At 37.6% G+C, this 24,142-nt stretch overlaps 1 protein-coding gene across 1 annotated transcript in view; it reads left to right on the top strand.

The window, feature by feature from the left end:
* The first annotated feature begins 444 nt into the window (after positions 1-444).
* MOGAT1 (monoacylglycerol O-acyltransferase 1) overlaps positions 445-24,142 on the top strand; it is a 38,933-nt gene continuing 15,235 nt past the window's right edge. Inside the window, exons 1-5 of the mRNA XM_001365648.4 lie at positions 445-695; positions 14,725-14,903; positions 16,398-16,602; positions 18,897-19,071; positions 19,908-20,107. Coding sequence (XP_001365685.1) covers positions 602-695; positions 14,725-14,903; positions 16,398-16,602; positions 18,897-19,071; positions 19,908-20,107 — 853 coding nt within the window. The 5' untranslated portion in view covers positions 445-601. The remainder of the gene's footprint in view (positions 696-14,724; positions 14,904-16,397; positions 16,603-18,896; positions 19,072-19,907; positions 20,108-24,142) is intronic.

The raw sequence follows: 24,142 nt of genomic DNA, 5'->3' as shown, positions 1-24,142 counted from the left end.
AAGGAAGGTTGCTTATATTTGGTGATGAACCACCTTTACTCCGTAATAAACGATTCCGCTCCCTCAATCAATCTGGTTCGTCTGGGCAAGTTGGATGATGCTTCTGTTCTCGCTACAATCCTGGTCTCCCTCGGGCTTTGGATGGGTAGACAAGCTGGACAATGGACCCTTCCCTCGGCAGCTGCCACCCCGGCCCCAGCTGGGAGCTTCTGGACGCCCGCCCAGGACCTAGCAAAGCTAGGGTAAGGTCAAGGCTGCGGATCCTCCCACCCCCCGGGCCACTGCCAGCTCAAAGCGCCCTCGGGCAATTGCCTCGTTTGTCGCCTCTGACTCTCCCAAAGGCTTCGCAAGTGCGTGGAGTGGTAGCAGCTCAGGCACACAGGGGGTAGGGGCGGAGGCAGGCGTGGGGGCAGGAGTGGGGCTGGGCTTCTGACTTCCTGAAGGTAAAGCAGAGGAGCACCCGCAGCCGGCACCTGAGATCCTGTTGGCTCCGCTGTACTCCTACCTGCTGTGGCGATAAGAGTCTTGTGGTAATAGGTTTGCATACTCTACCGACTGACCGGACTCAGTGACTGACGGACGCACGTGTCCAGCGCCAGTCATGAAGATCCAGTTTGCCCCCTTAAACATTCCTCTAGAGAGGAGGCTGCAGACCGGGGCTGTGCTCCAGTGGATCTTCTCCTTCATCATGCTGGGTAAGAGCCCCTGCTGGCTGATGGGATGGGGATGCCCTCTACCTTGTCACTCCTGTCTTGACCTTAGATCTTTCTGGCCCTAGGAATCCCCTTCCCAGGACTAGCAATCCCTGGAGCAGAATTTGGCTCGTCGCCTCTGCCCACCTGCCCCTGTCCCCACCTCTCCTCTCCACATAAGCTAGACGGCTGCTAAGAGGAAATTTAGACCTAGCTCTGGTTCATCCACCCACCCTCTAGTGGGCAAGACCGTTGACCTCTTTTAAATGGAAATATAGATAGATGCTCCTCTTTCTTCTAGTCAGGCATAAAAAATACAACACACTAAGGCTTCATAGCAGCCTTACTGCCCGCCGCCAAGACAAACAATTGCCTTACTTTTTCCCTGAGATCTGTGCTGCAGAAAGCAGGGAACACTGGATCTATATACTTCAGGGAAATGGATTTCTTGAAATCATTGGACCCAGGAGCATTTTCCAGGCGGGTTTTTAATTCAGCCCATTGCTTATACTCTAGCAGAATTGTAAAGAGCACAGAGAGCTTCCTTGAAGGAAGTTTGCCTAATGGGCTAAGACATCTTCTATAAAGATTTCTTTTGCAAACTTGTTCTGCCATTGGTGAAAAGGGAAACGTTGAGTTCTGGGAGTTTGGATTTTCTGGACCAAGGTTGACTATGGACATTTTTTATTCGGATTTTTTAAAATGTGCATTTCTGTATAAAGAGCAGAACACAAAAAGAGGATTGTGTGTGCTTCCATTGCATATGGTCTGCTTTTGTGGAAATCATTTTTGCTGTTATCTCTGGCCTGAAGTGCAAATACAAGAAATAGTTGTTTGCCTGCAATTTGCAGAGTCCTGTCTTGGAAACTGGGGAGATACAAAGTTTAGATAAGACTAGGACCTTATCCTTAAGGGCTTAAGGTATAGGAGATGAAGGAAACACAAACAAAACCACAAAATCCAAGATAAATGTATTAGAGAAGTATATAGCCAAGTTGTTTGACAGCCTAAAGAACACAAAACAGGGACAGCAAGGTAGTGCATTGGGTAGAGCACCAGACTGGAAGTCAAGAAGACCTGGGTTCAAATGTGACCTTATATATTTCCTAGCTGTTTGACCCTGGCCAAATTACTCAACCCTATTTGTCTAGCCTTTGCCTTCCTGTCTTAGAGTTGTTTTTAAAAAAGTATAAAACAGGGAAGGCCCAGGAAAATCCAGGAAAGCTTCCTGGAAGTGGTTTTCTGAGTTGGACTTTCAAGGTGGGTAGAAATTAAACAGGAGTTTGGTCTCCCAACCTCAAGGTCCTCCCTACTCCATTCCATCATCTAGTCATTTTCCTAAAGTATAAGCAGATTTTATTACTTATGATCAGACTCCTGAGGAAACACCCATGGTTCCCAGTTGCCTCTAGGATAAAATATGAACTCTTTGAGGCATTTAAACTTCACTACCTGGCTAATTTTCAAGTCTTATTATGTACTATTCCTGTCTCCCTGCTCAGCAGCCAAACCATGTTGACCACACTTCCCTTCCTATGCACTAGCTGGGCAAATGTCCCTCCTCCTAACACTACCTTTGATACATTATGGATATACCTATCCATGGACCTGCTGTGTCCCTAACACAGTACCTACCTGAGCTTATTGAGGTCGGGAACTCCTTCCCTTCTGCACAGCAGTGTGCAGCACGTGATAAATGCTTGGTGGTTAGTTAAAGCTGGGGAAGGCAGACATGCCAGCCATCAGAATGGAAAGTACGGAAGTCCACGCTTGTAATGTGCTAGGGGCAGAGAATTGTTTGATTAAGCTGGAATAGGATATAGGGGAGGAAAGATAAGGTTTGAAAGGTAGGGAGGCACCAAATTTTGGAAAGTTAATCAGTTTATAGATCTGGAAGGAACTAGACAGTTCACCTAATCTAGCCCCCTCATTTTATAGGGAAAGGACTGAGGTCTAGGGAGATTAAGATACAGATACAGTTTAGGACCTGGAGTCAGCACTACTTCTAAGTTCAAATCTTTACTTAAATGTGTTGTTTTTAGAATTAATTCCTCGAGGCAGTTTGTTTTGGATAGCTCTTTGTGTAAAAAGCTGTTTTTCAATTCACAGAAAGACTAAATTTGCCTTTTTGAAATATGAGCCCATTGCTCCTTATTCTGTCCTCTGGGACCAAACAGAAAAACTCTTAATTCCTCTGCCACATGGATTAGGAGATAAGAACTGGACCAGTGATTTAATGGATTGAAAGGTCCTGAATGAATAACTCCTTCTGCCAATACAAGTGTACGGTATGTTCAGGGAAGACTAGTACCTCTGGCATGAGGACTTGCTAAGTCCATTCTCAACTGTGCCTCCAAGAAGCTGTGGCATGTGCAGTGGCCACATTCAGTAAGCCATCTCAGCAGGCTGTTGGAGCATGCAAATCTGGCCATACCTCAGTAAACAATCTGGGAAGGCAGGCTAAATTAGAGCCAATTAAGTAGAGTGCTCTGAGCTTGAATTCAAATCTGGCTTCAGACACTAAATGTGTGATCCATGGCAAATATCATAACTATCTGCCTCAGTTTCCTCAACTGTAAAATGAGAATTATAATAGCCCTATCCCATAGTGTTGTTTCAAGGATCAAATAAGATATTTGTAAAGCTCATATCTATTTTAAAACAGTGGCTGGCACATACTAGATGCTTAATAAATATTTATTCCCTTCCCTTCCCCCACCCTTATTATCGAAAAAAACAAAACAAAACTGGTGTTGAACATTTAAATGACTTGCCAAGGTCAAAGGTAGAATTCGCACCCAGGCCTTCCTGACTTCCTGGCTTCCAAACTAATTCTGTACCCACATAACTAAAAAAATGACAAAAGCTATCTTGGCACCTACTGAGTCTTCTCTTCTTCATCTCCTGTTTCTTCAATGGCTAGTTACATGAAATAGTCTAAAGACCCTTCAACATCCTGGTTGTGTTTCTCTGGCTGTTCTCTAACTTATCATGTCTCCCTAACATCTTCTTTGGACTAAACATCTCTATTTTCTTTAACTAGTCCTCATAATTCACTTAAGCTCTCCAGGTTTTGATTTTTCTCATCCTAAAAATAATGGTGATAAAATCTCTACTACTTACCTCAGAGGGTTGTCTTAAAGAAAATTCTAGCTAAGTCATTTCTGTTGTATAGCTGTATCTACTCCACTCTACCGACCCATTAAAAGGATTTCATTTGTAATTTTTTTTTTTTGGCAAATGAAAATGGGATGAATAGCAGCTACCATGTATTTTGTATTATCTGCGAAGGTCACCAGATTCCATTAAAAAGATAAATCGAAATTCCAATATTTTTACAGTGTTGCAGGAAACAAAATTCAAGCTGATTGGTAAATGTAATTAACCCTCAGGATACATACTAGCATCTCAAAGTACTTTTATAAGCCATTCAGATTCTATACTCTTGAGACAGATAACTTATAAAGAAACTTGAGATAATGGCAATTTGAAGCTTGGCTGTGGCCATCAGAAGATACAGAAGAATTTAGGAATACGAAGTAAGACTCCAGGCTCCTGAATTTGACATTCTATGGGTTTTTTTTTTTAAACCCTTACCTTCCATTTTGGAATCTATACTGTGTTTTGGTTTTATGGCCAAAGTGTAGCAAGGGCTAAGCAGTGGGGGTTAAGGGATATGCACAGGGTCACACAGCTAGGAAGTGTCTGAGGTCAGATTTGAACCTAGGACCTCCTGTCCCTAAGTGTGGTTTTCAATCCACTGAACCACCCAACTATCTCTGATATTCAATCTTCTAATATTTACCTACATTCCTTTTGATCTTGGTTTTATTATTTTCTATTTTGAACATAATGTTTGGAGTCATTGAGGGTTTGTTAACAAAAGCAAAGTATTCCTCTTAACTACCCCAGATTGTTAAAATAAGAAGCAGCTTTTAACACCACTAACATTACAAAATGTTTTTTTTCCTTAATAGAAGGATTGTAATTGATACTTTTTTTATTGTTCTAAGAACAAATGTTTTTAAAACAAGAAAAAATTTATTTCCATACATATAGGCTAAAAGCAATATAAAACAGCCTGGCACATGGAAAACTGTGTATTATAAAGTTGGTCATCATATGTGAAGTTTATTCTGTAGCATTACCTGAGTAAGGGTTCTTTGTCTTTTATGTGTCATGGACTCCTTGGGCAGTCTAGTGAAGTCAATGAGCTCCTCAGAATAATGTTTTTAGTGCATAAACTAAAACATATAGAATTATTAAAAAAATTAATTCAATTGAAATGAAGTTATATATGTGTCTATGTGCTTCTATGTATATATATTTATGCACACACATGTTTTTTCTTTTTAATATACTGGCTTTATAGGTATAAATTGACTGTTCCTTTTCAAGTGTCCTTTAATTTGTGGATTTATTTTGGCTTATACACACTCTCTCTACATTTATAATAATAAAAATCTATTTATATACATATAGTTTATAAATAGACATTCAAATTATATAAACAAATACCTACATATTTATGTTTATATTTATGTGTATATAAATATGTTGACATATACATTTATCTATGTAAGCACTAAAACCCAGAAGAAGTGGGGAGGGGGTTTCCTTCTTAAATATAGAATGAGTGATATGAAAGTTAGAATAATTTAATATTGGTTATACATATAACAAAGTTTGTTATTATTTCATGTAAAGAAAAGTTGCCTTCTGGGACTTCTCTGTGTAAGCATATTATTTAGAGTAGACAGCTTAATTGAAACAGAATTGTCTCATCTTGACGATAGGGATATGATCTCTAATGTTTTGTTTTAAACCATTCAGAACTTATAGAGGACACATTTTTACACTATAAAGCCTACAGTTGATTGTGATTCCTTTGAAAAATATAGAGAGATAATGGCACTTACTAAGCACGCATGTACTAGGTAGTATTACATGCTGGGAATAAACATGCAAGCAAGCTATATGGTGTTTGTCCTCAGAGACTTTACATTCTAATGGGAGGAGAAATGATATATAAAAGGGTACTGGAAAGTGGGGAAGGGAAAATGTATTTTTTTTATAAGCAATGGCAGGGAACCAACCTTTGAGAACTATGACTATGGGAGCAAAGGACCCTTAGTTACGTATGGAAAGGATACTACAAGTTCTATCTACTTTTCCACTCAGGGTGGGAGGCAGAGGTCCCATTAGGGAATAATCATAACCTGAACAACTATTGGATAGGTAAGAAGTAGGGCAGTTGTCAATAAAGTCTTCAAAAACCGTAGGTGCTCAAAACTCTTCTAGGCTATAAGTAAGATCCATTGCCATTTTACCTCTTTTGCTAAAAGTCTTTAACTTAGTTTACTGGGAATTTTCCTTTTTCCCCAAGTGAGAATATACTTCTAATTTTATAATGTCAATCAGTATGAAAACATTATTTGCTTCATAGACATCAACTCTTCTTTGCTGGAAGGCAAATTAAGAGATACATGTCAGTGATGTAAGGATTAGAATGTGTAAGTGATTAAGGGACAATTGTTCCTTATAGTGAAACTGTGAGAAAACTTAGAAGAGGAGATTCTGATATATCGGTTTGTTATTTTCATATCTATCAAGTACTTGCTCTTGAGATATCCAGATCATTAATATATACCAATTTACCTGAGTTTATTTCCAGCATTTTATTTTTGCTAAAATATAGGTGGAGATAAGTTTCCTTAAACATTTGTGAGGAAAATGGAAATCTGGGGGAATTTAGTGCTTACTTAAGAGTAGAAATTCAAGAGAATTGACTCATGCCTTTTGACCCAGGATATTAGCTTAGGCAAACACATGTGTTTTCTGACCTTTGTTTGCAAGGGGCCAAATATAATCCTTGGAGTGAAGACCATCAAGGTTAGTTTTGACAAATGTGCTGATGATGCAATGGATTTTTATATTCCCTTCACCTTTGGTCCACTATTACAAAGAATCAAATTAATGAAGAATGCTAGATGAGATAAAGGTAGTAAATAGTAAATTGAATATTAATAGTGAATTGAATACTACTAGTGAATAGTAAATTGCAATCTAGTGGATGGTAGAACTCTATAGTTGGAAGACTAAAGGCTTTAAGCCAGGATCAGCCCTCAATTTCCTCATCTGTAATGTAGAGATAATGTTAGCTGGTCTTTATATACTACACAAAGTACCTTAAGAAAAAAACATACCTTACCTTCTGTCTTATCAGTTCTAAGACAGAAGGGCAGCAAGGGCTAGGCAATTGAAGTTACTTAACTTTCCCAGTGTCACACAGCCAAGAAGAGGCCAGAATTGAACCCAAGACCTCCTGTTCTGGCACTCTACCTACTGAGCCATCTACCTATCCCATCAAGTGTGTTTAATCAGTGAATGGGTGGTTATTAAACACATGCTATAAGCTAGGAATGATGCCAAGTTCTGGAGATACAAATAGAAAAGTGGGAAAGGAATAAAAAATTTATTGGGCTTCTCTGTGTCAGGTACTGTGCTAAGTGCTTTACAGGTATTTTATTTGACTCAATCCTCATGACAACCCTATGAGGTATAATTTATAATATATATAAAGTAACATAATATATATAATATAATTTATAATTTTACTATTGAGGAAGATCGAAGTTAAGTCATGTGTGGGTTCACACAGCACAGAAGTATCTGAGGTTGGATTTGAAATCAAATCTTCTATATACACTGAACCACCTAGGTAAGGCAATCTTTGCCTTTGAGGAATTTACATTTTCCTGGAAGAATCTAGCCTGTTCATGGACAAGTGAATGCAGGTTTATGAGCTGTGACAAGTCACTTAATCACAATTGCCTAGCCTTTACCACTCTTCTTTCTTGGAAGTAATATTTAGTATCAATTCTAAGACAGAAAATAAGAGTTGAAAAATAAATGAATGCAGCATTCATATAGAATAACTCTGCCCTCTAGCCCCGTGTACTAATAGAATGAAAAGGAAGAAATCTGAGGATCCTTGTCATTGTAGAAATGTGTTGAAAAGAACAAAGGAAAAACAGATCCCCATCCCCTTTGAATGATTTACATTGGCTGGGGGTAGGGAGAAATGAGGATATAATAATAACATGTAAGCAGATAAATGTACATGTGATTATTTGAGGCAGGATCAGGAAAGACTTCCTTTAGGAGGTGGCACATGAATAGAGTCTTAAAGGAAGCCAGGGATTCTAAGAAGCAAGAGCAAGGAGAGACCAGGCATTCCACAATCTGGGGACAGGATGTGCAAAAACCTGGAGATGAGAGATGGAATATTGATATTGACCTGCAAGTAGGCTACTTTACTTATTTAAAATTCAGAACCAAACAACATAAACAATTTCATATACATCATAAAACAGTAAGAGAGGCTTGTGAATGAAACAGAGTCACTACCATGTAAAGTATACTTAAGTGGGCTAGGTTAGCCAGAATATACAACCTTACTTTATATTTCCTTGAAGGAGACTGTTTTTTCCTCTCATAGAATATAAGCTCATCATGGGTAGGGATTTTCTCATTTTGTCTTTTGTTTTTATCCCCAGTACCTAGCACAGTACCTATCACATAGGAGCGGCTTTAAAAAATGATCCATTGCTAAATGATTGAACATGGTGAGATAAAGGGCACCAATAAATGATGGGGGTGGGGTGGGGAGAGGACCCTGGAAACTCAAGCTGGAACTAGGTTGAGAATGGTTTTAAATGCCAAATTTAGGAGATATCAAAGACTCTCAAGTCAAAAGGTTATTTCTTGATTCTGGGGAGAATGCCTGCAAATATCTGGGAGAGACTGTCCATACTGAGGATTTCAGGCTAGATGTGAGTGGCTTGAGATAGTTAGTTCTAAAGATGCTTTGAACCAGAAGACAAGGAAACTTAAGCCTTCTCTAAATGCACCTATCTAGAGTAAGCAGACCTTAGACACCTGGAATAATACCAAGCAGAAGAAAACCAGGTAAGAACAAAGTGCAGAGCTTGGTAAAATTCCTTTGGCTTCAAGTCAATTGCTAAGTGATGGTTCATGCTGTCTCTTTCTGTCTATGCTGCCCTTTCTTTCTCTGGGGTGTGGGTGTCCCCTTCTAATCTAATTACATTATGAAACTTTATAATATTACAGGCATGGATGTTGTTAGAACAATGCCATTTAATATTAAGAGTTTCTAGAAAACCTTTCTGGGGGTAGGAAATCCTAGTCAGACTCTGTGCATAACAATCTCTATGACAATTAATCAAACATTTATTTGATATAATTTTTAGGGGGACCCTAGCAGCAGGGACTGGGAATTGGGAAAAATTTCTTGAATTGAATTTTGGTGGAAATGAGAAATTCTGTAATGTAGGAGGGAGAAGAGAATAGATTCTAGGCATTTGGGTTAGCCAGTGCAAGGGCATCAACAAGACTGCTGGAAGTGATGTTTGACTGGATCATGGTGTATATGGGAAAGGGAATACTATTTAATGAGGATGAAAAGATAGTTTGAGGTCAGGTTGTGAGGGGTTGTAAAAACTAAACAAAGAGTTTATGCTAGAAGCAATAGGGATCCCCCTAAATTTGAAGTAGGCAGTTGTATAGTCAGATTCATATATATTTAAGTTGGATTTTTTTTTCAAAGAGCAAGAGTCTACTTTCTCTCCCTCCTACCTTCATCCCTCTCAATAGAGGAAAAAACCCCACTGTTACAAACATATAGAGTTCTTCCCACCCCACCCCCAAATATTTCATTCTGAGTTCTTCACCAGTTTATCAGGAGGTGTGTATCATGTTTCATATAAATCACTCAATATCCTTCTGAGAGTTCCTCTGTCTTTCAAAGTTGTTTGTCTTTATTATATTGTTGTCATTATATAACTTGTTCTATTGGTTCTTCTAATTTCACCTTTTCTTTGCATCTGTTCACGTAACTCTTCCCTGGTTTCTCTGAAATCATCCTCTTTTATAATTTCTTATAGTACAAAGTATTCCATCACACATACAAACAACCCCATATCTTGTTCAATTCCTAGATATGTCTCCAGTTGATGAGCATCCCCTCAGTTTCCAAATTTTTCCATCAGAAAAAGAGATATACATATTTACATACCCTAAATTAGATGGTTTTGCACAGGACTAATCCCTTCCTTAATTTATACTCCCTCTTATTTTCCCTTCTTCTCTTTACCTTCTATTTCACTGTTGAGTGAAATGTATTTCTGTACATAGCTCTGTATATGTGTGCCTCTTTTCCCTTTTGATCAGTTCAAATGAGAATAAGGTTCAGTTCTTATCAATTCACTCTACCCTTCATCCTGTTCCATATAGACGTGAATACCTCACAAAAATATGAAATCATTTCCCTAACATTCCAAAATCCCCCAATATGTCCCTCTTCTCTATTCTTTCCATTATTTTATGATAATTAAGACATAATCACTCCAAGAGCTTTTGTCTAGTCATGCACCCTCAATGACCCCTGATGATGATGGATTTTAAAAATACATTTGTCATCTCTTGGGTTAAAATATGACAGTTTACTCTTGTTTAATTCCTCATTATTGTTTGTTTGTGCTTACTTTTTTATGCTTCTCTTGATTCTCGTGTTTGTACTTTGAAGTTCCTACATAATTCTGGACTTTTCATGAGGACATTCGGAAATACATTATTTCATTAAATATCCATTTCCCATGGTAAGATGATAGTTTTACTGAAAAACTGATTCTTGGTTGTAAGTCTATATCCTTTCCTTGTGTAATTAGAATTTTGTACCCTTGAACTACATTTCCCAGCATTTCTCTTTCGTCCCTACATTAGGTCCTCATGTTTTGTAGATTAAAGTTTCTGTAACTCCTCCCTTTTGCTCTCTTCTGCTTTCACAGTCTGGGAAACTGCTCTTTATTCAGGTTATCACTTTCCTCTACTTCAAATGATTATTAATAAATCTTATAAAATGTAAGGGGGGAAAGGTTTTTTTTTTTTATAAAAGATTGGACTGGATTATTTATGAGTAGGATCACCAGGAATTTTATGAAATTCCAAAGAGATTTATTTACAATTCATTTACAAAATATAGAAAGAGTGAAGTAAGAAATCAGAGAGAGGATAGGGTAAGATATCTAGACTACGCACTAAGTATTTTGCTCTAGCCCCTGGCTCAACCCAGGCAGGGGAGTTTAGTCTTTAGTCAGAGAGGCCTTGGCTTTGAGTCAAGGACCTGGTAATGCAGGGAACCTCTCCCAAGAGGATAGGTCTCTCCTGAGGCTAGTCTCTTCAGAAAATCCAGGAAAGGAGTCAGCTCTTTTCACTCACCACATGCCAGTCCAAAGGAAGAGATTCAAGGACAGTCTCACCAGGAAAGGTCTCAGATCCAGTCAGCAGATTCTTTACCAACTTTCAACTCAAACTCAGAACTCCATAAGAAGCCAAAGTTCTCCCAGGAAGTTGTAACTCCCTTTTAAAGACACTTTCTTTTGCATCACTTCCTGTGCCTTCCTACACTTTCACATCTACCAATTATAGTTGAAGCTTTGCTTAGAACTGCCCAAGGGGCAGTCAGTTTGATTCTGATTCATCATCCACTGTCGCACATGTGGGTCACAGACCTCCCCCACTCAAGTGTGAATGGAATGATTACCATTTTATTTTTTTGGTGATTAAATCTAAAAAATGGGTAGGGGAGTTAATTTAATCTTCACAATCAGGGGACAGTTAATTAATTTCATTTTCTCAATCAGGGTAGAGTTAAATTTAATCTTTATGAAAATATAATACTTGGAGTATTGGATATTAATTTTTAATCTTACATCCTTCTGGAATATCATATTCCAAAGTCAACATTCATTTATTGTAGTGACTTCTAAATCATGTGTGGTTCTGACTGTTACTCCTTAATTCTTGAATTCTTTCTTTCTGGTTGCTTGTAGTATTTTTCTTTGTCCTAGAAGCTCTGGATTTTGGATATAATCTTTCTGGTATTTTTTATTTGTATAAATCCTTTCAGAAAATTTCTGGTTCTAAGAGATCTGAATGATTTTCTTTTATAATTTTAAGCTTAAATGGACTGATTTAGGCTATTTGATTATGACTTTAAGGAGTTTAGTGTTCTTAAGTTACCTCTCCTTGATCTGTTTTTTAGGCTAGTTATTTTTTTTATGAGACACCTTAAATTTTTTTCTATTTTTTTCCATTCTTTTGACTTTGTTTTTAATATTTCTCACAGAGTTATCCCTAATTGGGCCATTCTAATTTTTAGAGAATTTTCTATCTCTCGTGTCAAGCTGTTAATTTCTTTTCCATTTTTTATAAATCTCATTTCTTTTCCAATTTATTCTACTAGTGCTTTCATTTAATTAACAGAAACATTTTAGAACTTTTTTTTCCCTTATAATCGTGCTTCATCTCTTCTGGGAATTTATATGAATCTGTTCCCAAGCTTTATATTTCTGAAGTTTTGCTTGTAGGTGTTTTGGAGTCATTCTTTTCTGCTGGGTTTGGGTTTTGGGTATCTCTCTTTATACTGTATGTATACTGACTTAAAACTTACAAATTAATATTACTTATGTTCTATCATTTAAAAAATTTTAAACACATGCCTTTTGTCTTAGAATCAATACTAAGTATTCATTCCAAGGCAGAAGAGCTAGGAAGTATCTGAGACCAGATTTGAACCCAGGATCTCTTGGCCTACTTCTGTATCCACTGAGCCACCTAGCTGCCCCTATAAAAATATTTTTTTATTTTGTAAATATTTCCCAATTACATTTTAATTTTGGCTGACTTTGTACTGGGCCAGGAGTTTTGTGGCCCTGGGAGCAGGGACACATCTAGTATGGTGGATTAGGACAATGGACAGGGAATTAGAAGCAGCTAGGCTCAAATGAACCCACACTCACTTAATAGCTGAGTCAACCTTGGCATGCCAACTAACCTCTCTGTGCCGCCATCTCCTTGTCTTTGAAATGAGATTGGACTGGATGGTCATAATGATTGTTTCTAGTTCCAATTCTATGATCTTTAAATCATAAAGTCAAGGAAAGAAATAATTGAAATAGTGAAGCAAACCAACTGGAATGCCAAAGAACCTTTAGAAAACAGAATGACACCCATTCCCCAAACTCCTTATTGGCATTCTTCATCTTTTTTTGTGTGTGTCATGGACCCCTTTGAAGTCTGGTGAAACCTGTGGATCTCTTCTCAGACAACCATTTTTGAATGCACAAAATAAAATAAAAAGGAAGCCAATTATATTAAAATGAAGGTATGGTTTTTTCCCCCATCTAGGTTCACAGATTCCCTGAGAGCTGTTGGTCTATGAATGTCAGGTTAAGAGCTCCAGATCTGAATAGATTCTTGGTCTTTTACAAGAAAAGATCCTCTTCCTGCTGCTCCCAGCGGCTATCACAAAGCATGGCTTTTCCGGGGTTCTCGGTGGCCAAAACTCTGCTGAGATCAGTCTTTCTCTACTGTTAGTCAAATGTTGTCTTTGCTGCCACCAAGTAAGGCCCCAAGAGTTTTCTGTTAGGTCACAGATGAATAATTTGCTGCTACTCCTATTAACGTCTCTCCTTCCAAAAGCTTACTTAGAGAGCCCGACCCTGTTGATTTCCAACTTCAATTCCAAATTCAAGTATGGTGACTGCATACCTTGATGTCTTATTGTTCTCTGATACCAGAGAGGCATATCCCCTAACAGAAGGAATACTCATTCCTAACTTACTTACGCGCTAATAAAGCACTTTTGTTATCGTTCAGTCATTTCAGAGGTGTCCAACTTTTCATGACTCCATTTGGGGTTTTCTGCTTAAAGACACTGGAATGATTTGCCACCCTCATTTCTCCCTGATTATCTCTTATAGTAGTCAGCCTTGGCAAATCACTCAACCCCTATTTTTCTCAGTTTCTCATATGAAAAATGGGGACACGCTGGAGAAAGAAATGGCAAACCATTCTAGTATCTCTACCAAGAAAACCCCATGGACCAGTCAAGGGGGTCACAGAGAGTCAGATGTCAATGAACAATGACTTTCTGTCTTACAAAATGAGAATGTCAAAATGAATATGGTTTGATTTCATCCCTTGTATAATCTTGGTTATGACATAAAGGCCACTATTTAGGTAGAAGGGGACTATACAGAACTGAGTGCTAGTTGGTAATATCTACTTCATGACGCAGTAGGATCAATTTTCCATTCCATTTTTTTTGTTAAGATATTTTATCAATTACATGTAATAACAAATTTCCACATAAGTTTTCTGAAGCTATATGATCCAAATTGTCTCCCTTCCAGGCCTCTCCCCTCCTTCCTGGGGCTGGCAAGCGACTGCTCTGGGTTATACATGTATTATCATGCAAAACCTATTTCCATATTATTACATTTTTTTTAAACCCTTACCTTCCATCTTGGAGTCAATACGGTGTATTGGCTCCAAGGCAGAAGAGTGGTAAGGGCTAGGCAATGGGGGTCAAGTGACTTGCCCAGGGTCACACAGCTGGGAAGTGTTTGAGGCCAGATTTGAACCTAGGACATATTATTAATTTTTAATATGAGAATAATCATATAAAACCAAAAACTCAAATAAAGTGAAATGAAAGTGAAAAATCATATGAAACTATTCTTTCTTGGTAGAATTTGCCAGGGTTTCTGATGCTGTAGCCTTAGAGAAGTCAGATTCACCTCTACACCAGAGATGATAAGGCAGGAATTTTGTACAAGTGGAGAGATACTGAGGAAGAAAAAAAAGAATAGAGATCTTGCTGTATATTCCCATGACCAAAATAGTCAGGAAAACATGAACAGGAAGGGGGTGGCTTGGACTTCAGAGGCAAACTATGCTTTCTCCCTCGTCTTCCTCCCCTGAACACAACCTAATAAAACCAACCTATTTTCCCTTCAACTTCCATGCAACCCTTCAGTGGAATAGGAGGGATCATAGTTAATTAAGTTCAATTTATCAAGTTTCGAGTTCTTAATATTTATCTAACTACATGTTGTCATAATGAGTACTGACTAATCCTGATTTCTGGTTCTCTTTTCCCTTTCAGCAAAGCTGTGGTTTGGAATATTTGTGATCCTGGTTTATAAAAACTACTGGTTTATCTACATCCCCTATCTTACATGGCTCTACTTTGACTGGAAGACCCCAGAATTAGGAGGCAGAAGGTCTGACTGGGTCAGAAATTGGACTATTTGGAAGCACTTTAGGAATTATTTTCCAATACATGTGAGTAAAATATGTTATATGTTATAGCATTTGGGATGTGAGAAATTTGCCCTTAGGACTTTTCCCTTTTAAAACAATTTCTAATCCTTTAATCTGGGTCTGCCCACAGAGGTCATATAATCTCTTTGGACTTTAGTTTCCTTATCTTGAATTTGACCTTTTGAAGTCCCTACAAGATAAAAGTTCTTATATTCTCATGTTCCTTAAGCACATAATTTGGCAAGCCTATCATTGACTTGAATGTGCTGGTGGCAAAATTTAGCAGGCTAAATATGAAGAAGTCATGTCATGTCCAACTCAGATAGAGATAGAAGTCTCTAAACTGTTCAAACTCTAAACTGATCCTGGGGGCTATCCATGTATTGCCTTAGTTTAGTTTCGTTTAGTTTTTTTCTTTTTAAATCCTTATTTTCAGCCTTTCAGCTCTAACACAGAAGGGCAAGGACTAGATATTGGGGGTTAAATGACTTGTCCATGGTCACACAGATAAGTGCCTGAGGTCAAATTTGAACCTACGTGCTCCCAATTCTGAGCTTGGCACTCTATTCCCTGTGCCACCTAGTTGTTTTTTGGCTTAGTTTTTAAAGGTAATATTATATATTTAATTTTTGTATTTATTTATTTTTCCTTGTTTTGTTAAATATTGGTGTTGTGGGTCTTGACAGGCTTTGTGTCTGATATCTCTTTTGTAGAAGATAAAGGTCCAGGCACGTTACATTGAAAAGAGAACTCATGTGAGAGTTCAGAAGACTTAGGTTCAAATCCTACCTCAAGCACTTACTAACTGTGGGACTTTGGGCAAGTTACTTAATTTCTTTCTAAACTTCTGTTTCATCATCAGTAAAATTAGGGTTTTTCTTCACCTCTGAGGTTCCTCCCTTATAGCTTTGAATCTGTGGTACTAAATCTTGGGTTCAAGCTTTTGACACATACTAGCTCTGTGACCACTTAACTCTCAAGTGTGCAGGATAAGCTACGGATCTCTTAGGAGGGAGTTAGCATGCCTGTGATTTTCTGTGCAGATGAAATCACAGGATCCTCCTCATCTCCAGAAACATTTAAGTATATATTATGTAAGATTACATATAGACATGCATATTTTTATGTATAGATATGTAAAGAAAGCTCTTTAATGTTTTAGTTTTGAAGTAAACTTGAGAGCCCATCTTGGGTTTCATAGTGACTTAAAGCTGAAAAGATCATCAGAAGTCATCTAATCATCTAATCGCAACTCCCTCATTTTACAGATGAGGAAAATGAGTTCTAGAGTAAGGGTAATTACTTGCCAAAGGTCACACAAGTAGCAAATAGAGCCAAGATTTGGACCCAGATCCTCTGATTCCCAGTCAAGTGTCCTTTTTTCCCTTTTGATCATGTTAGTCTGCATTCCTTTAAGAATTAAGCACTTCCTTCACTTGGTGGCTGGCAACTAATAAGTGGTGGTGGGAGATATGGGGGGTAAGGCATCTTTGCTTCCATTTGAATGCTCTATAGCTCGTCAAAACAGTGGATTTGGATCCAAGTCACAACTATATATTTGGATTTCATCCCCATGGAGTGCTTGTTGCTGGGGCATTTGGAAACTTTTGTACAGACCATTCGGATTTCAAGGAATTGTTTCCAGGCTTTACCACCTACCTTCACACCTTTCACTTTTGGTTTGGATGTCCTTTCTTCAGGGAGTACTTCATGAGCTGTGGTAAGTGAAGGCTGGAATGCTTTTCCTGATGCTGATGATGGGCAGCAGATCCATCAGGTGGAAAACCTTTATTAAGTGCCTACTATGTGCTAGGCACTGGTGGGGGGTGGGGGGTTAAAGATGAGAGTGAAATAGGTCCCTACCTTCAAGGATCTTATGTACTAGCCAGGGAAACCACATCTACAGCTAAGCATGTCTCAGAATATCTGATTTACGTTCCCTTGGGAAGAGACCTCTTCCAGAAGTATTATTCACTAATTGATAAGCCTTCAATGAATTCCCTCACATGTGGACACTTGGATGGAGAGCTCTGAGTTGTTGGAAGTTCTATTCTTGCCAGAAACTGTATCTCTTTGTAGGATTTGATTGATGTGAAACATTCAACTTGCCAGTAGTGAAGGTTAATTCTTTCCATCAGTGAACCTTAGTTGTCTTAACTATCATTCTAACTTAACATCCTGGGTCTCATAGGAAGCTATGTTTCCTTAATGAGGGATCCCAACTTTACCTAGAGCCTGCCAACATCGTATCTGTTTCCTCTGATAGCAAGAAGCAACTTCCTTATTTATTCCCTTGAATAGAAGACTAGTTTTTAGGTCACTTGCAGATCAGAACTGTCCGAATGATCAACCCTTACCCCGCTTAGGTTATCCACTACAAGAAATCATGTAGACATATACCAAAAGAAAAGTCTACCAGGATATTATCTTTGTAGTTTAACAGTGTTAAAATAACTTAAACATACGATAATCCCAGCAGATTTAATTTATACCAAGAGAAGGTCATTTCTTTCATAACAACGTATTCTATGAATTTCTCAATTTCAAAAAGAGAACCTGTTTAATGACAGCACCTAAATCTACATATCTTATTTAACTAAATTCAGACTAGAGTTAGTGACATTTAGAATATCCCTTAGTTTACTTGAATCTTGTATAAAAATCATTTCCTTTAAAGAACATTATACTGATATTTAAAAGCATATCTATCTATCTATCTATCTATCTATCTATCTATCTATCTATCTATCTATCTATCTATCTATCTATCTATGTGAATCCATGACCTTTGCCAAAATTCTAATATGGGTATATTTAAGAGAAATTACAAAAGTTCAAAAGATAGTATCAAGGGAGAAGCCCTCAATAACATTGTGACTCAATCATGAATCCTAGTCCTTTGGTTCACTAGACCTCAGCAAATTGGGATGCTGCCTAATGCACACGATTTTTTTACAGTTATGCAATATATAAGGGAACAGTCATGTAGGAAATCAGAAATATTTCACCAAAAGAATTTCTATTTTTATTATCTATTTGAGTGATTTTGAAATATTCACACTACAGATACAGATTTAGGGAACATTCTATAATAAGTCAAACCATTATGTACAAAATACGGGGTTAGATACTGGGGAAGCTAAAACAAGATAGATACTTGAGGTGTTTAAGGGCAGTGACTGTCTTATCTGATGCTAAACAGTTGACAAGACCCTCTGCTTCTGCTTTCATCAATCTTCAAAGGAATGGGAACATTATCCAAGGAAATAAAAATCTTAGAGAATTTGAATTCATATCCTTTGCTAAGTTCTCTATACCTTAGTTCTCTAATCTATTAAGTGATGGGGTTAGATGAATTATATTATATTATTTAACTACTGATGTCCTAGAGGCTCAGATCTTCAGACCCAGTGCCAAGACTAACATGATGGAAAAGCCACTTGTAGACCCAGATCACTGTAACCATCTTTCTCTCTGTGTCAGAGCTTCTACCTTACAATCATTTACCATCTGGCAGTAGAATTATGGGGATGGATATGAAGAATAAACACTAGCAACATCTCTAGATTTGTGCTTGATTTTCTTGAAACCAACGGACCACTGAAATTCTCATACCCTTGTCCATGTTTTTGTTATAGTCCCTTTCTTATGATAAGAGTTGTATGTCACCGGGCAAATGATGTTACAGTGCATTGCCAATGGACCTACTATGCCATTTTCATTAGAGATGATACTTTTATTAGATATCAAAGCTGTATAGACAATTGCATTTGATATCCTTAAAATGATATGTACTGACCTGAGGATTTAATTAATCTTCCAAAATTTGTTTTTATTATATTTATGTAATTAGATACAGCAATTTTTACTACATAAATTTTTTCACAAACATTTTAAATGGGAAAAAAACAGCATTCCTTAAAAGGAACAATGGAGGAAATTGGGTTTAAGGCATAGTAGTACCACAATAGCACCTTAAAATAAAATAATTTCATTTTATTTTATTTTTCCAAGGAGCAGTCCCTGTTACCAAATCAAGCGTATCTCATGTGCTAAGCAAGGAGGAAGGTGGAAACATTTCAGTCATTGTGCTTGGGGGAGCAGAAGAGTCACTGTATGCATATCCTGGAAATTTTACACTGTGTATAACCCAAAGAAAGGGGTTTATTAAAATGGCTTTGACACATGGGTAGGTAGCTTGCCCATTTTGTTGCCTCTAATGGTAGTGTTCTTCCATTTGTCAGTCTGAATAGAGAAGTACTTATGAAAGGGGGCCCCTAAGTCTCATTGATCCAGTCTGTTTTGTTTGTAATGGACAGGTATATGTTTGGTGAGTAGAGCATTGCACCTTTCTTTTGGGACCTCACTTCCAAATTTGCTAAGTTATTTGGAAACGTCCATGCACAGGATGCCTGGGTAGGTAGATAATAATGATAATGGAAATTCTAAGTAGAGTGGAGGAGGCATCATTAGTGTAGTGGACAGAACTCTGGATTTGAAATCCAGCAGGATCTGCCTCTGAATCTTGCCTTTGGTATGTAATAGCTATGTGACCATAGATGTTTAATTTCCCTTTGCTAAGCCTTAATTTCATTAGATATACAGTGAGGCTATTGATACTGTCAAGTACTTACTTTTAGGGTTGGTTTTTTTTTTCTTTTGAGATTCAGATTGGATAATGTCTGTCAAGTATTCATAAATGTCAGCTATTCCCATCTTCTATGAAAAACACATTGGAACTCTGATATGATGTAGCTCCCCCTAGAGTGACATTTGAATATAAAGCTGGGTTGATGAGAACCCCATTCAGAGCAGCCGACTGAACAAAATCCGGAAAGAACCTTGTGAGATTTTATCCTATGCCGAGGACCACAAGAGCAGTATTGTAGAGAAATTTAGGCATATTGGTTTTTATTTCAAGCTAACTTGACAGATGAACATTTTTTATATACCATTCTTTCTTAAAAACATTAAAAAAAATTTTTTTTATCAGTTCTCTTCTGAATTCTTCTGTTTGTTTTGCAGGGCTTATTTGGTTCCTGTGTTTTCTTTTGGTGAGAATGATCTGTTTTACCAAGTCAACAATCCTGAAGGCTCATGGCTTAGAAGTGCCCAAAAGAAAATGTTGCAAATATTGGGGTTTACTGTGCCATTGTTTTATGGCAGAGGAGTTTTTCAGTACAGTTTTGGCCTGATGCCCTATAGGAAACCTATTCACACTGTTGGTAGGTATCTTGAAGATGATTATTGGGATCTTAAAAATCAATAAAAGTATTGTACGGTTAACAATGTTGATCATTTTTTGATAAATAAGAATAAATATAAGGAAAATAGTTTTTAAGATAATAGGACAGAGGGCAGCTGGGTGGCTCAGTGGATTGAGAGCCAGGCCTAGAGGCGGGAGGTCCTAGGTTCAAATCTGGCCTCAGACACTTCCTATGTGTGACCCTGGGCAAGTCACTTAACCCCCATTGCTTAGCCCTTACCAATCTTCTGCCTTGGAACCAATACACAGTATTGATGGAAGGTAAGGGTTTAAAAAAAAAAAGATAATAGGACAAATGGGAAACAAAGGATATAAGAAACAGAATTGGGGCAGGAATTTCTAAATGGTTTTGATTTGTGATATGCATTATATTTCTGAAGTGAGCCTAGTTTTCGTTTCAATAGTATTTGATAGCTTTTTGAATCTGAGAGCTTTCAGTCTTATAGCCAAAGAATCCTTCCATAATATATAGACATAATCTCTCCCACTCATTACAAAAAAATAATTTAGATTTTCTTTCCCTTCTATCTTTCATCTTTTGTTTATTCTCCATTTCTCTCCCTGACTCCAGTAGTCAGATGGTATGGTGGATAGAGTGCTGACCTTGGAGTCAGGGAGACCCTAGCTTGAATATTTTTCCTAGAAAATTACTGGCTATGTGATTTTCATGAAGTCACTTCATTTTTACGTGCTTTTGTGATCCTAGAAGAGGATAGCTACACAGCTGTACTCTTTGCTTCCATGTCCTCACATCTAGTTCATTTTTCAGATCCTTACAATTTTATTTCTGATCTCACCACTCAACTGAAATGTCTTTCTCCAAGGTTTTCAAGGATTCTTTATTTTTTTAATTGAAAATTTTTATTTAATTAACTAATTTAGAATATTTTTCTATGGTTACATGATTCATGTTCTTTCCCTCCCCTCTTCCCCCCCCCCCATAGCTGACATGCAATTCCACTGGGTTTTACATGTGTCATTGATCAAGACCTCTTTCCATATTATTGATAATTGCACCAGGGTGATCGTTTAGAGTTTGCATCCCCAGTCATATCCCCATTGACCCATGTGATCAAGCAGTTATTTTTTCAAAGATTCTTTAATTGTTAAATCAGATCAATATTCCTCAACTCTCATTATTCTTGAATTCTTTATCATATGTCATGTTATTGACTATCACCTTCTGCTGGATACTTTCTTCTGTCTGGGTTTTTGTGACATTATTCTTTCTTGATTTTCTTCCTACCTGTCTTGATCATTCCTTCTTAATCTCTTTTCCTGAATCATCATCCATGTTTTTCTTCTATGAATGGGTATATACCAGAACTCTGCCCTCAGTCCTCCCATCTTTGCTCTTGGTATTTTGAGTGATCTTATTAGTCCCAGTATATAACATTATCTTTGTGTGTATGACTCCCAAATCTTACATAATTTCTCTCCTAAATGCCAGTCCTGTATTACCAGCTAGTTTCCTGAAGGACATTTTCACCTTGATATACAGTAGGCATGTCAAACAAAATATGTCCCAAATGGAATGCATCCCCTCTCATCCCCCAAAGCCTATTCCTCTGCCTGAATTCACTGTTTCCTTTGAGAGTATTACTTTCCTCCCAGTCACAAAAGCTTATAACTATAAAGTGATCTCTGACCTGACACACTCACTCTCTTCTATCTCTACAAAATCCCTTGCATTCATTCATATGCTTATTTCCACTCATATAACCACCGATTCAGGTCCTCAACACCTCTGGTCTAACCTCCTGTATTAGCTTGTTAATTTGTCTCACTGCCTTATGTTTCTTCCCTTAAATGCATCTTGCACCCAGCTGCCAAGGTAATATTCTTAAAGCACAAGTCTAAATGTCAATGTCTCATTTTAAGAGCATCACTGATTCCCTATTATCTCTAAAAGAAAATATACGCTTTTGGCTTGACAATTAAAATTCTTCACAATTCAGCTCCAATCTCTTTCTAAAGTTATTTTCATGTGATTGTCCTTAATGTTCTGCATTCTAGCTAAAAAGACCTAATTGATGTTCCTGGTATCTAACATTCCATCTCTCATCTCTGCCTTTTGCCTAAAATGCTTTCCCTCCTCATTTTTACCTTGTGGAATTCTTAGTTTTCTTTAAAAATTAATTAAAGTGCCACATTCTATTCAATGATAGGGGACTCAATAGATAGAGTGATGAACTGAATTCAAATTCAGCCAGATATTTATTAACTATGTGAGTTTGGGCACGTCACTTAACTTCTATCAGCCCGAGGTTCCTCAGCTGCAAAAAGGGATAAAGAACAGTAATTAACTCCCAAAGTGGTTGTGAGAATCAAATGAGATAATAATTGTCATATGCTAGCACAGTGCCTGGGACTTAGTAAATGTTAGCTCTAAGCTATAACTATAAATTTCTCTCAATCTTCTTAGGTACTAATTCCCTTCTTCTCCTCAAAACATTCCTTTCATTTGTCTAATACATGTTGTTATCCTCTCCCCAGGGGAATACTACCTTCTTGAGAGTAGAGCTGATTTTATTTTTGTCTCTGAATTCCCTGTACAGTGCCTTAGAAAGCACTTAGTAAATTCTCAATGAGTTGAATTCTAGTGTTCTCTCTCTTTTAAAAAAAATCCCTAGGGGGCAGCTGGGTAGCTCAGTGGATTGAGAGCCAGGCCTAGAGACAGGAGGTCCTAGGTTCAAATCTGGCCTCAGACACTTCCCAGCTGTGTGACCCTGGGCAAGTCACTTGACTCCCATTGCCTAGCCCTTACCACTCTTCTGCCTTGGAGCCAATACACAATATTGACTTCAAGACGGAAGGTAAAGGTTTAAAAAAAAATCCCTTACCTTTTGTCTTATCAGTTCTAAGATGATGAATGGCAAGGGCTGGGCAACTGGGTTTAAATGATTTTTTCATGATCTCACAACTAGGAAATATCTGAGGTCATATTTGAACACAGGTCCTCTCGACTCCAGACTTGGTGGTCTAACCATTGTACTCCCTAGATGCTGCTAATTTTGGCATGCTCTTATTGAACCAATATTGAGCATGCCACAGCAAAGCTACTCTGGATCTTTTTATATAATAAGCATTCAAATATTTAGTGAATATTCCTTTCCATTGCTGAGCATTTCTTAATTTCTTAAGTATAAAATTAGGGGGTTGATAGCCATGATAGCTAAAATTTCATATTTTTGGTCTCTTGTTTTTCCATTACTTTCATTTACCAATTCATCCTTCCCACCCCCTCACCTCCCTGGTGAAGTATACCTTATAGCAAAGAACACACAAAAAAGAATGATAATGGTGAGGAAGTGGGGGCCAAGAGCACTTCTAGGAAACCAACATATTGAGTCTAGAATCATATGCAATGTTCAGTATATATAATCTTGCTTCAGCTCCTCCCCATTTTTCAAAGAAGGAAGAAGGGAAGAAAGTAAATTTTCTTTCCTTTTCTTCCAGGTCAACCTTGATGATTGTAATAGTGTGCTTGGTTCTGAGTTTAGCTTGTGAAGGTTCTTTTTATTTTAATGGTATGGTTTTCATTGTGTATATTGTTTTTCCATTTTTGTGTACTTTGTATTGGATCATAGAAGTCTTCCCATGCTTCCCATGCAAATATTCATCTTCTTATGCTGTAGGAAGATTCCCTTATATTAATGTCACCTCAATTTGTTTGGCCATTTCCCAGTTGATGCGGAATCTTCTTTACTGCTATAAATCATGGAGTTTGTTTTTAAATACTGAGTAAGATCAGAGAGACTATTAAGAGTAATGCAGTTGTTTCGTGGAGTGAGTATAATTTTCAAACTATAAAAATAAATTTTAAAATGTGTTAATGTTAGGTTTTAGCAAGAGAATGAGTCATATGCATTCAGGAGCATCAACCTTGAGAGCAGCACAGCTCATCCACAGGTAATATACACACATTAATTGTGAAGTCAAGAGAGGATTTATTATTCAGCTAGCAGGTTTTTTTTTTACAAGGAACTGAAGA

The sequence above is a fragment of the Monodelphis domestica genome, chromosome 8 (genome assembly GCF_027887165.1).
Source record: "Monodelphis domestica isolate mMonDom1 chromosome 8, mMonDom1.pri, whole genome shotgun sequence".
Classification (NCBI taxonomy): domain Eukaryota; kingdom Metazoa; phylum Chordata; class Mammalia; order Didelphimorphia; family Didelphidae; genus Monodelphis; species Monodelphis domestica.
This window is presented reverse-complemented; position numbering and strand designations above follow the sequence as displayed.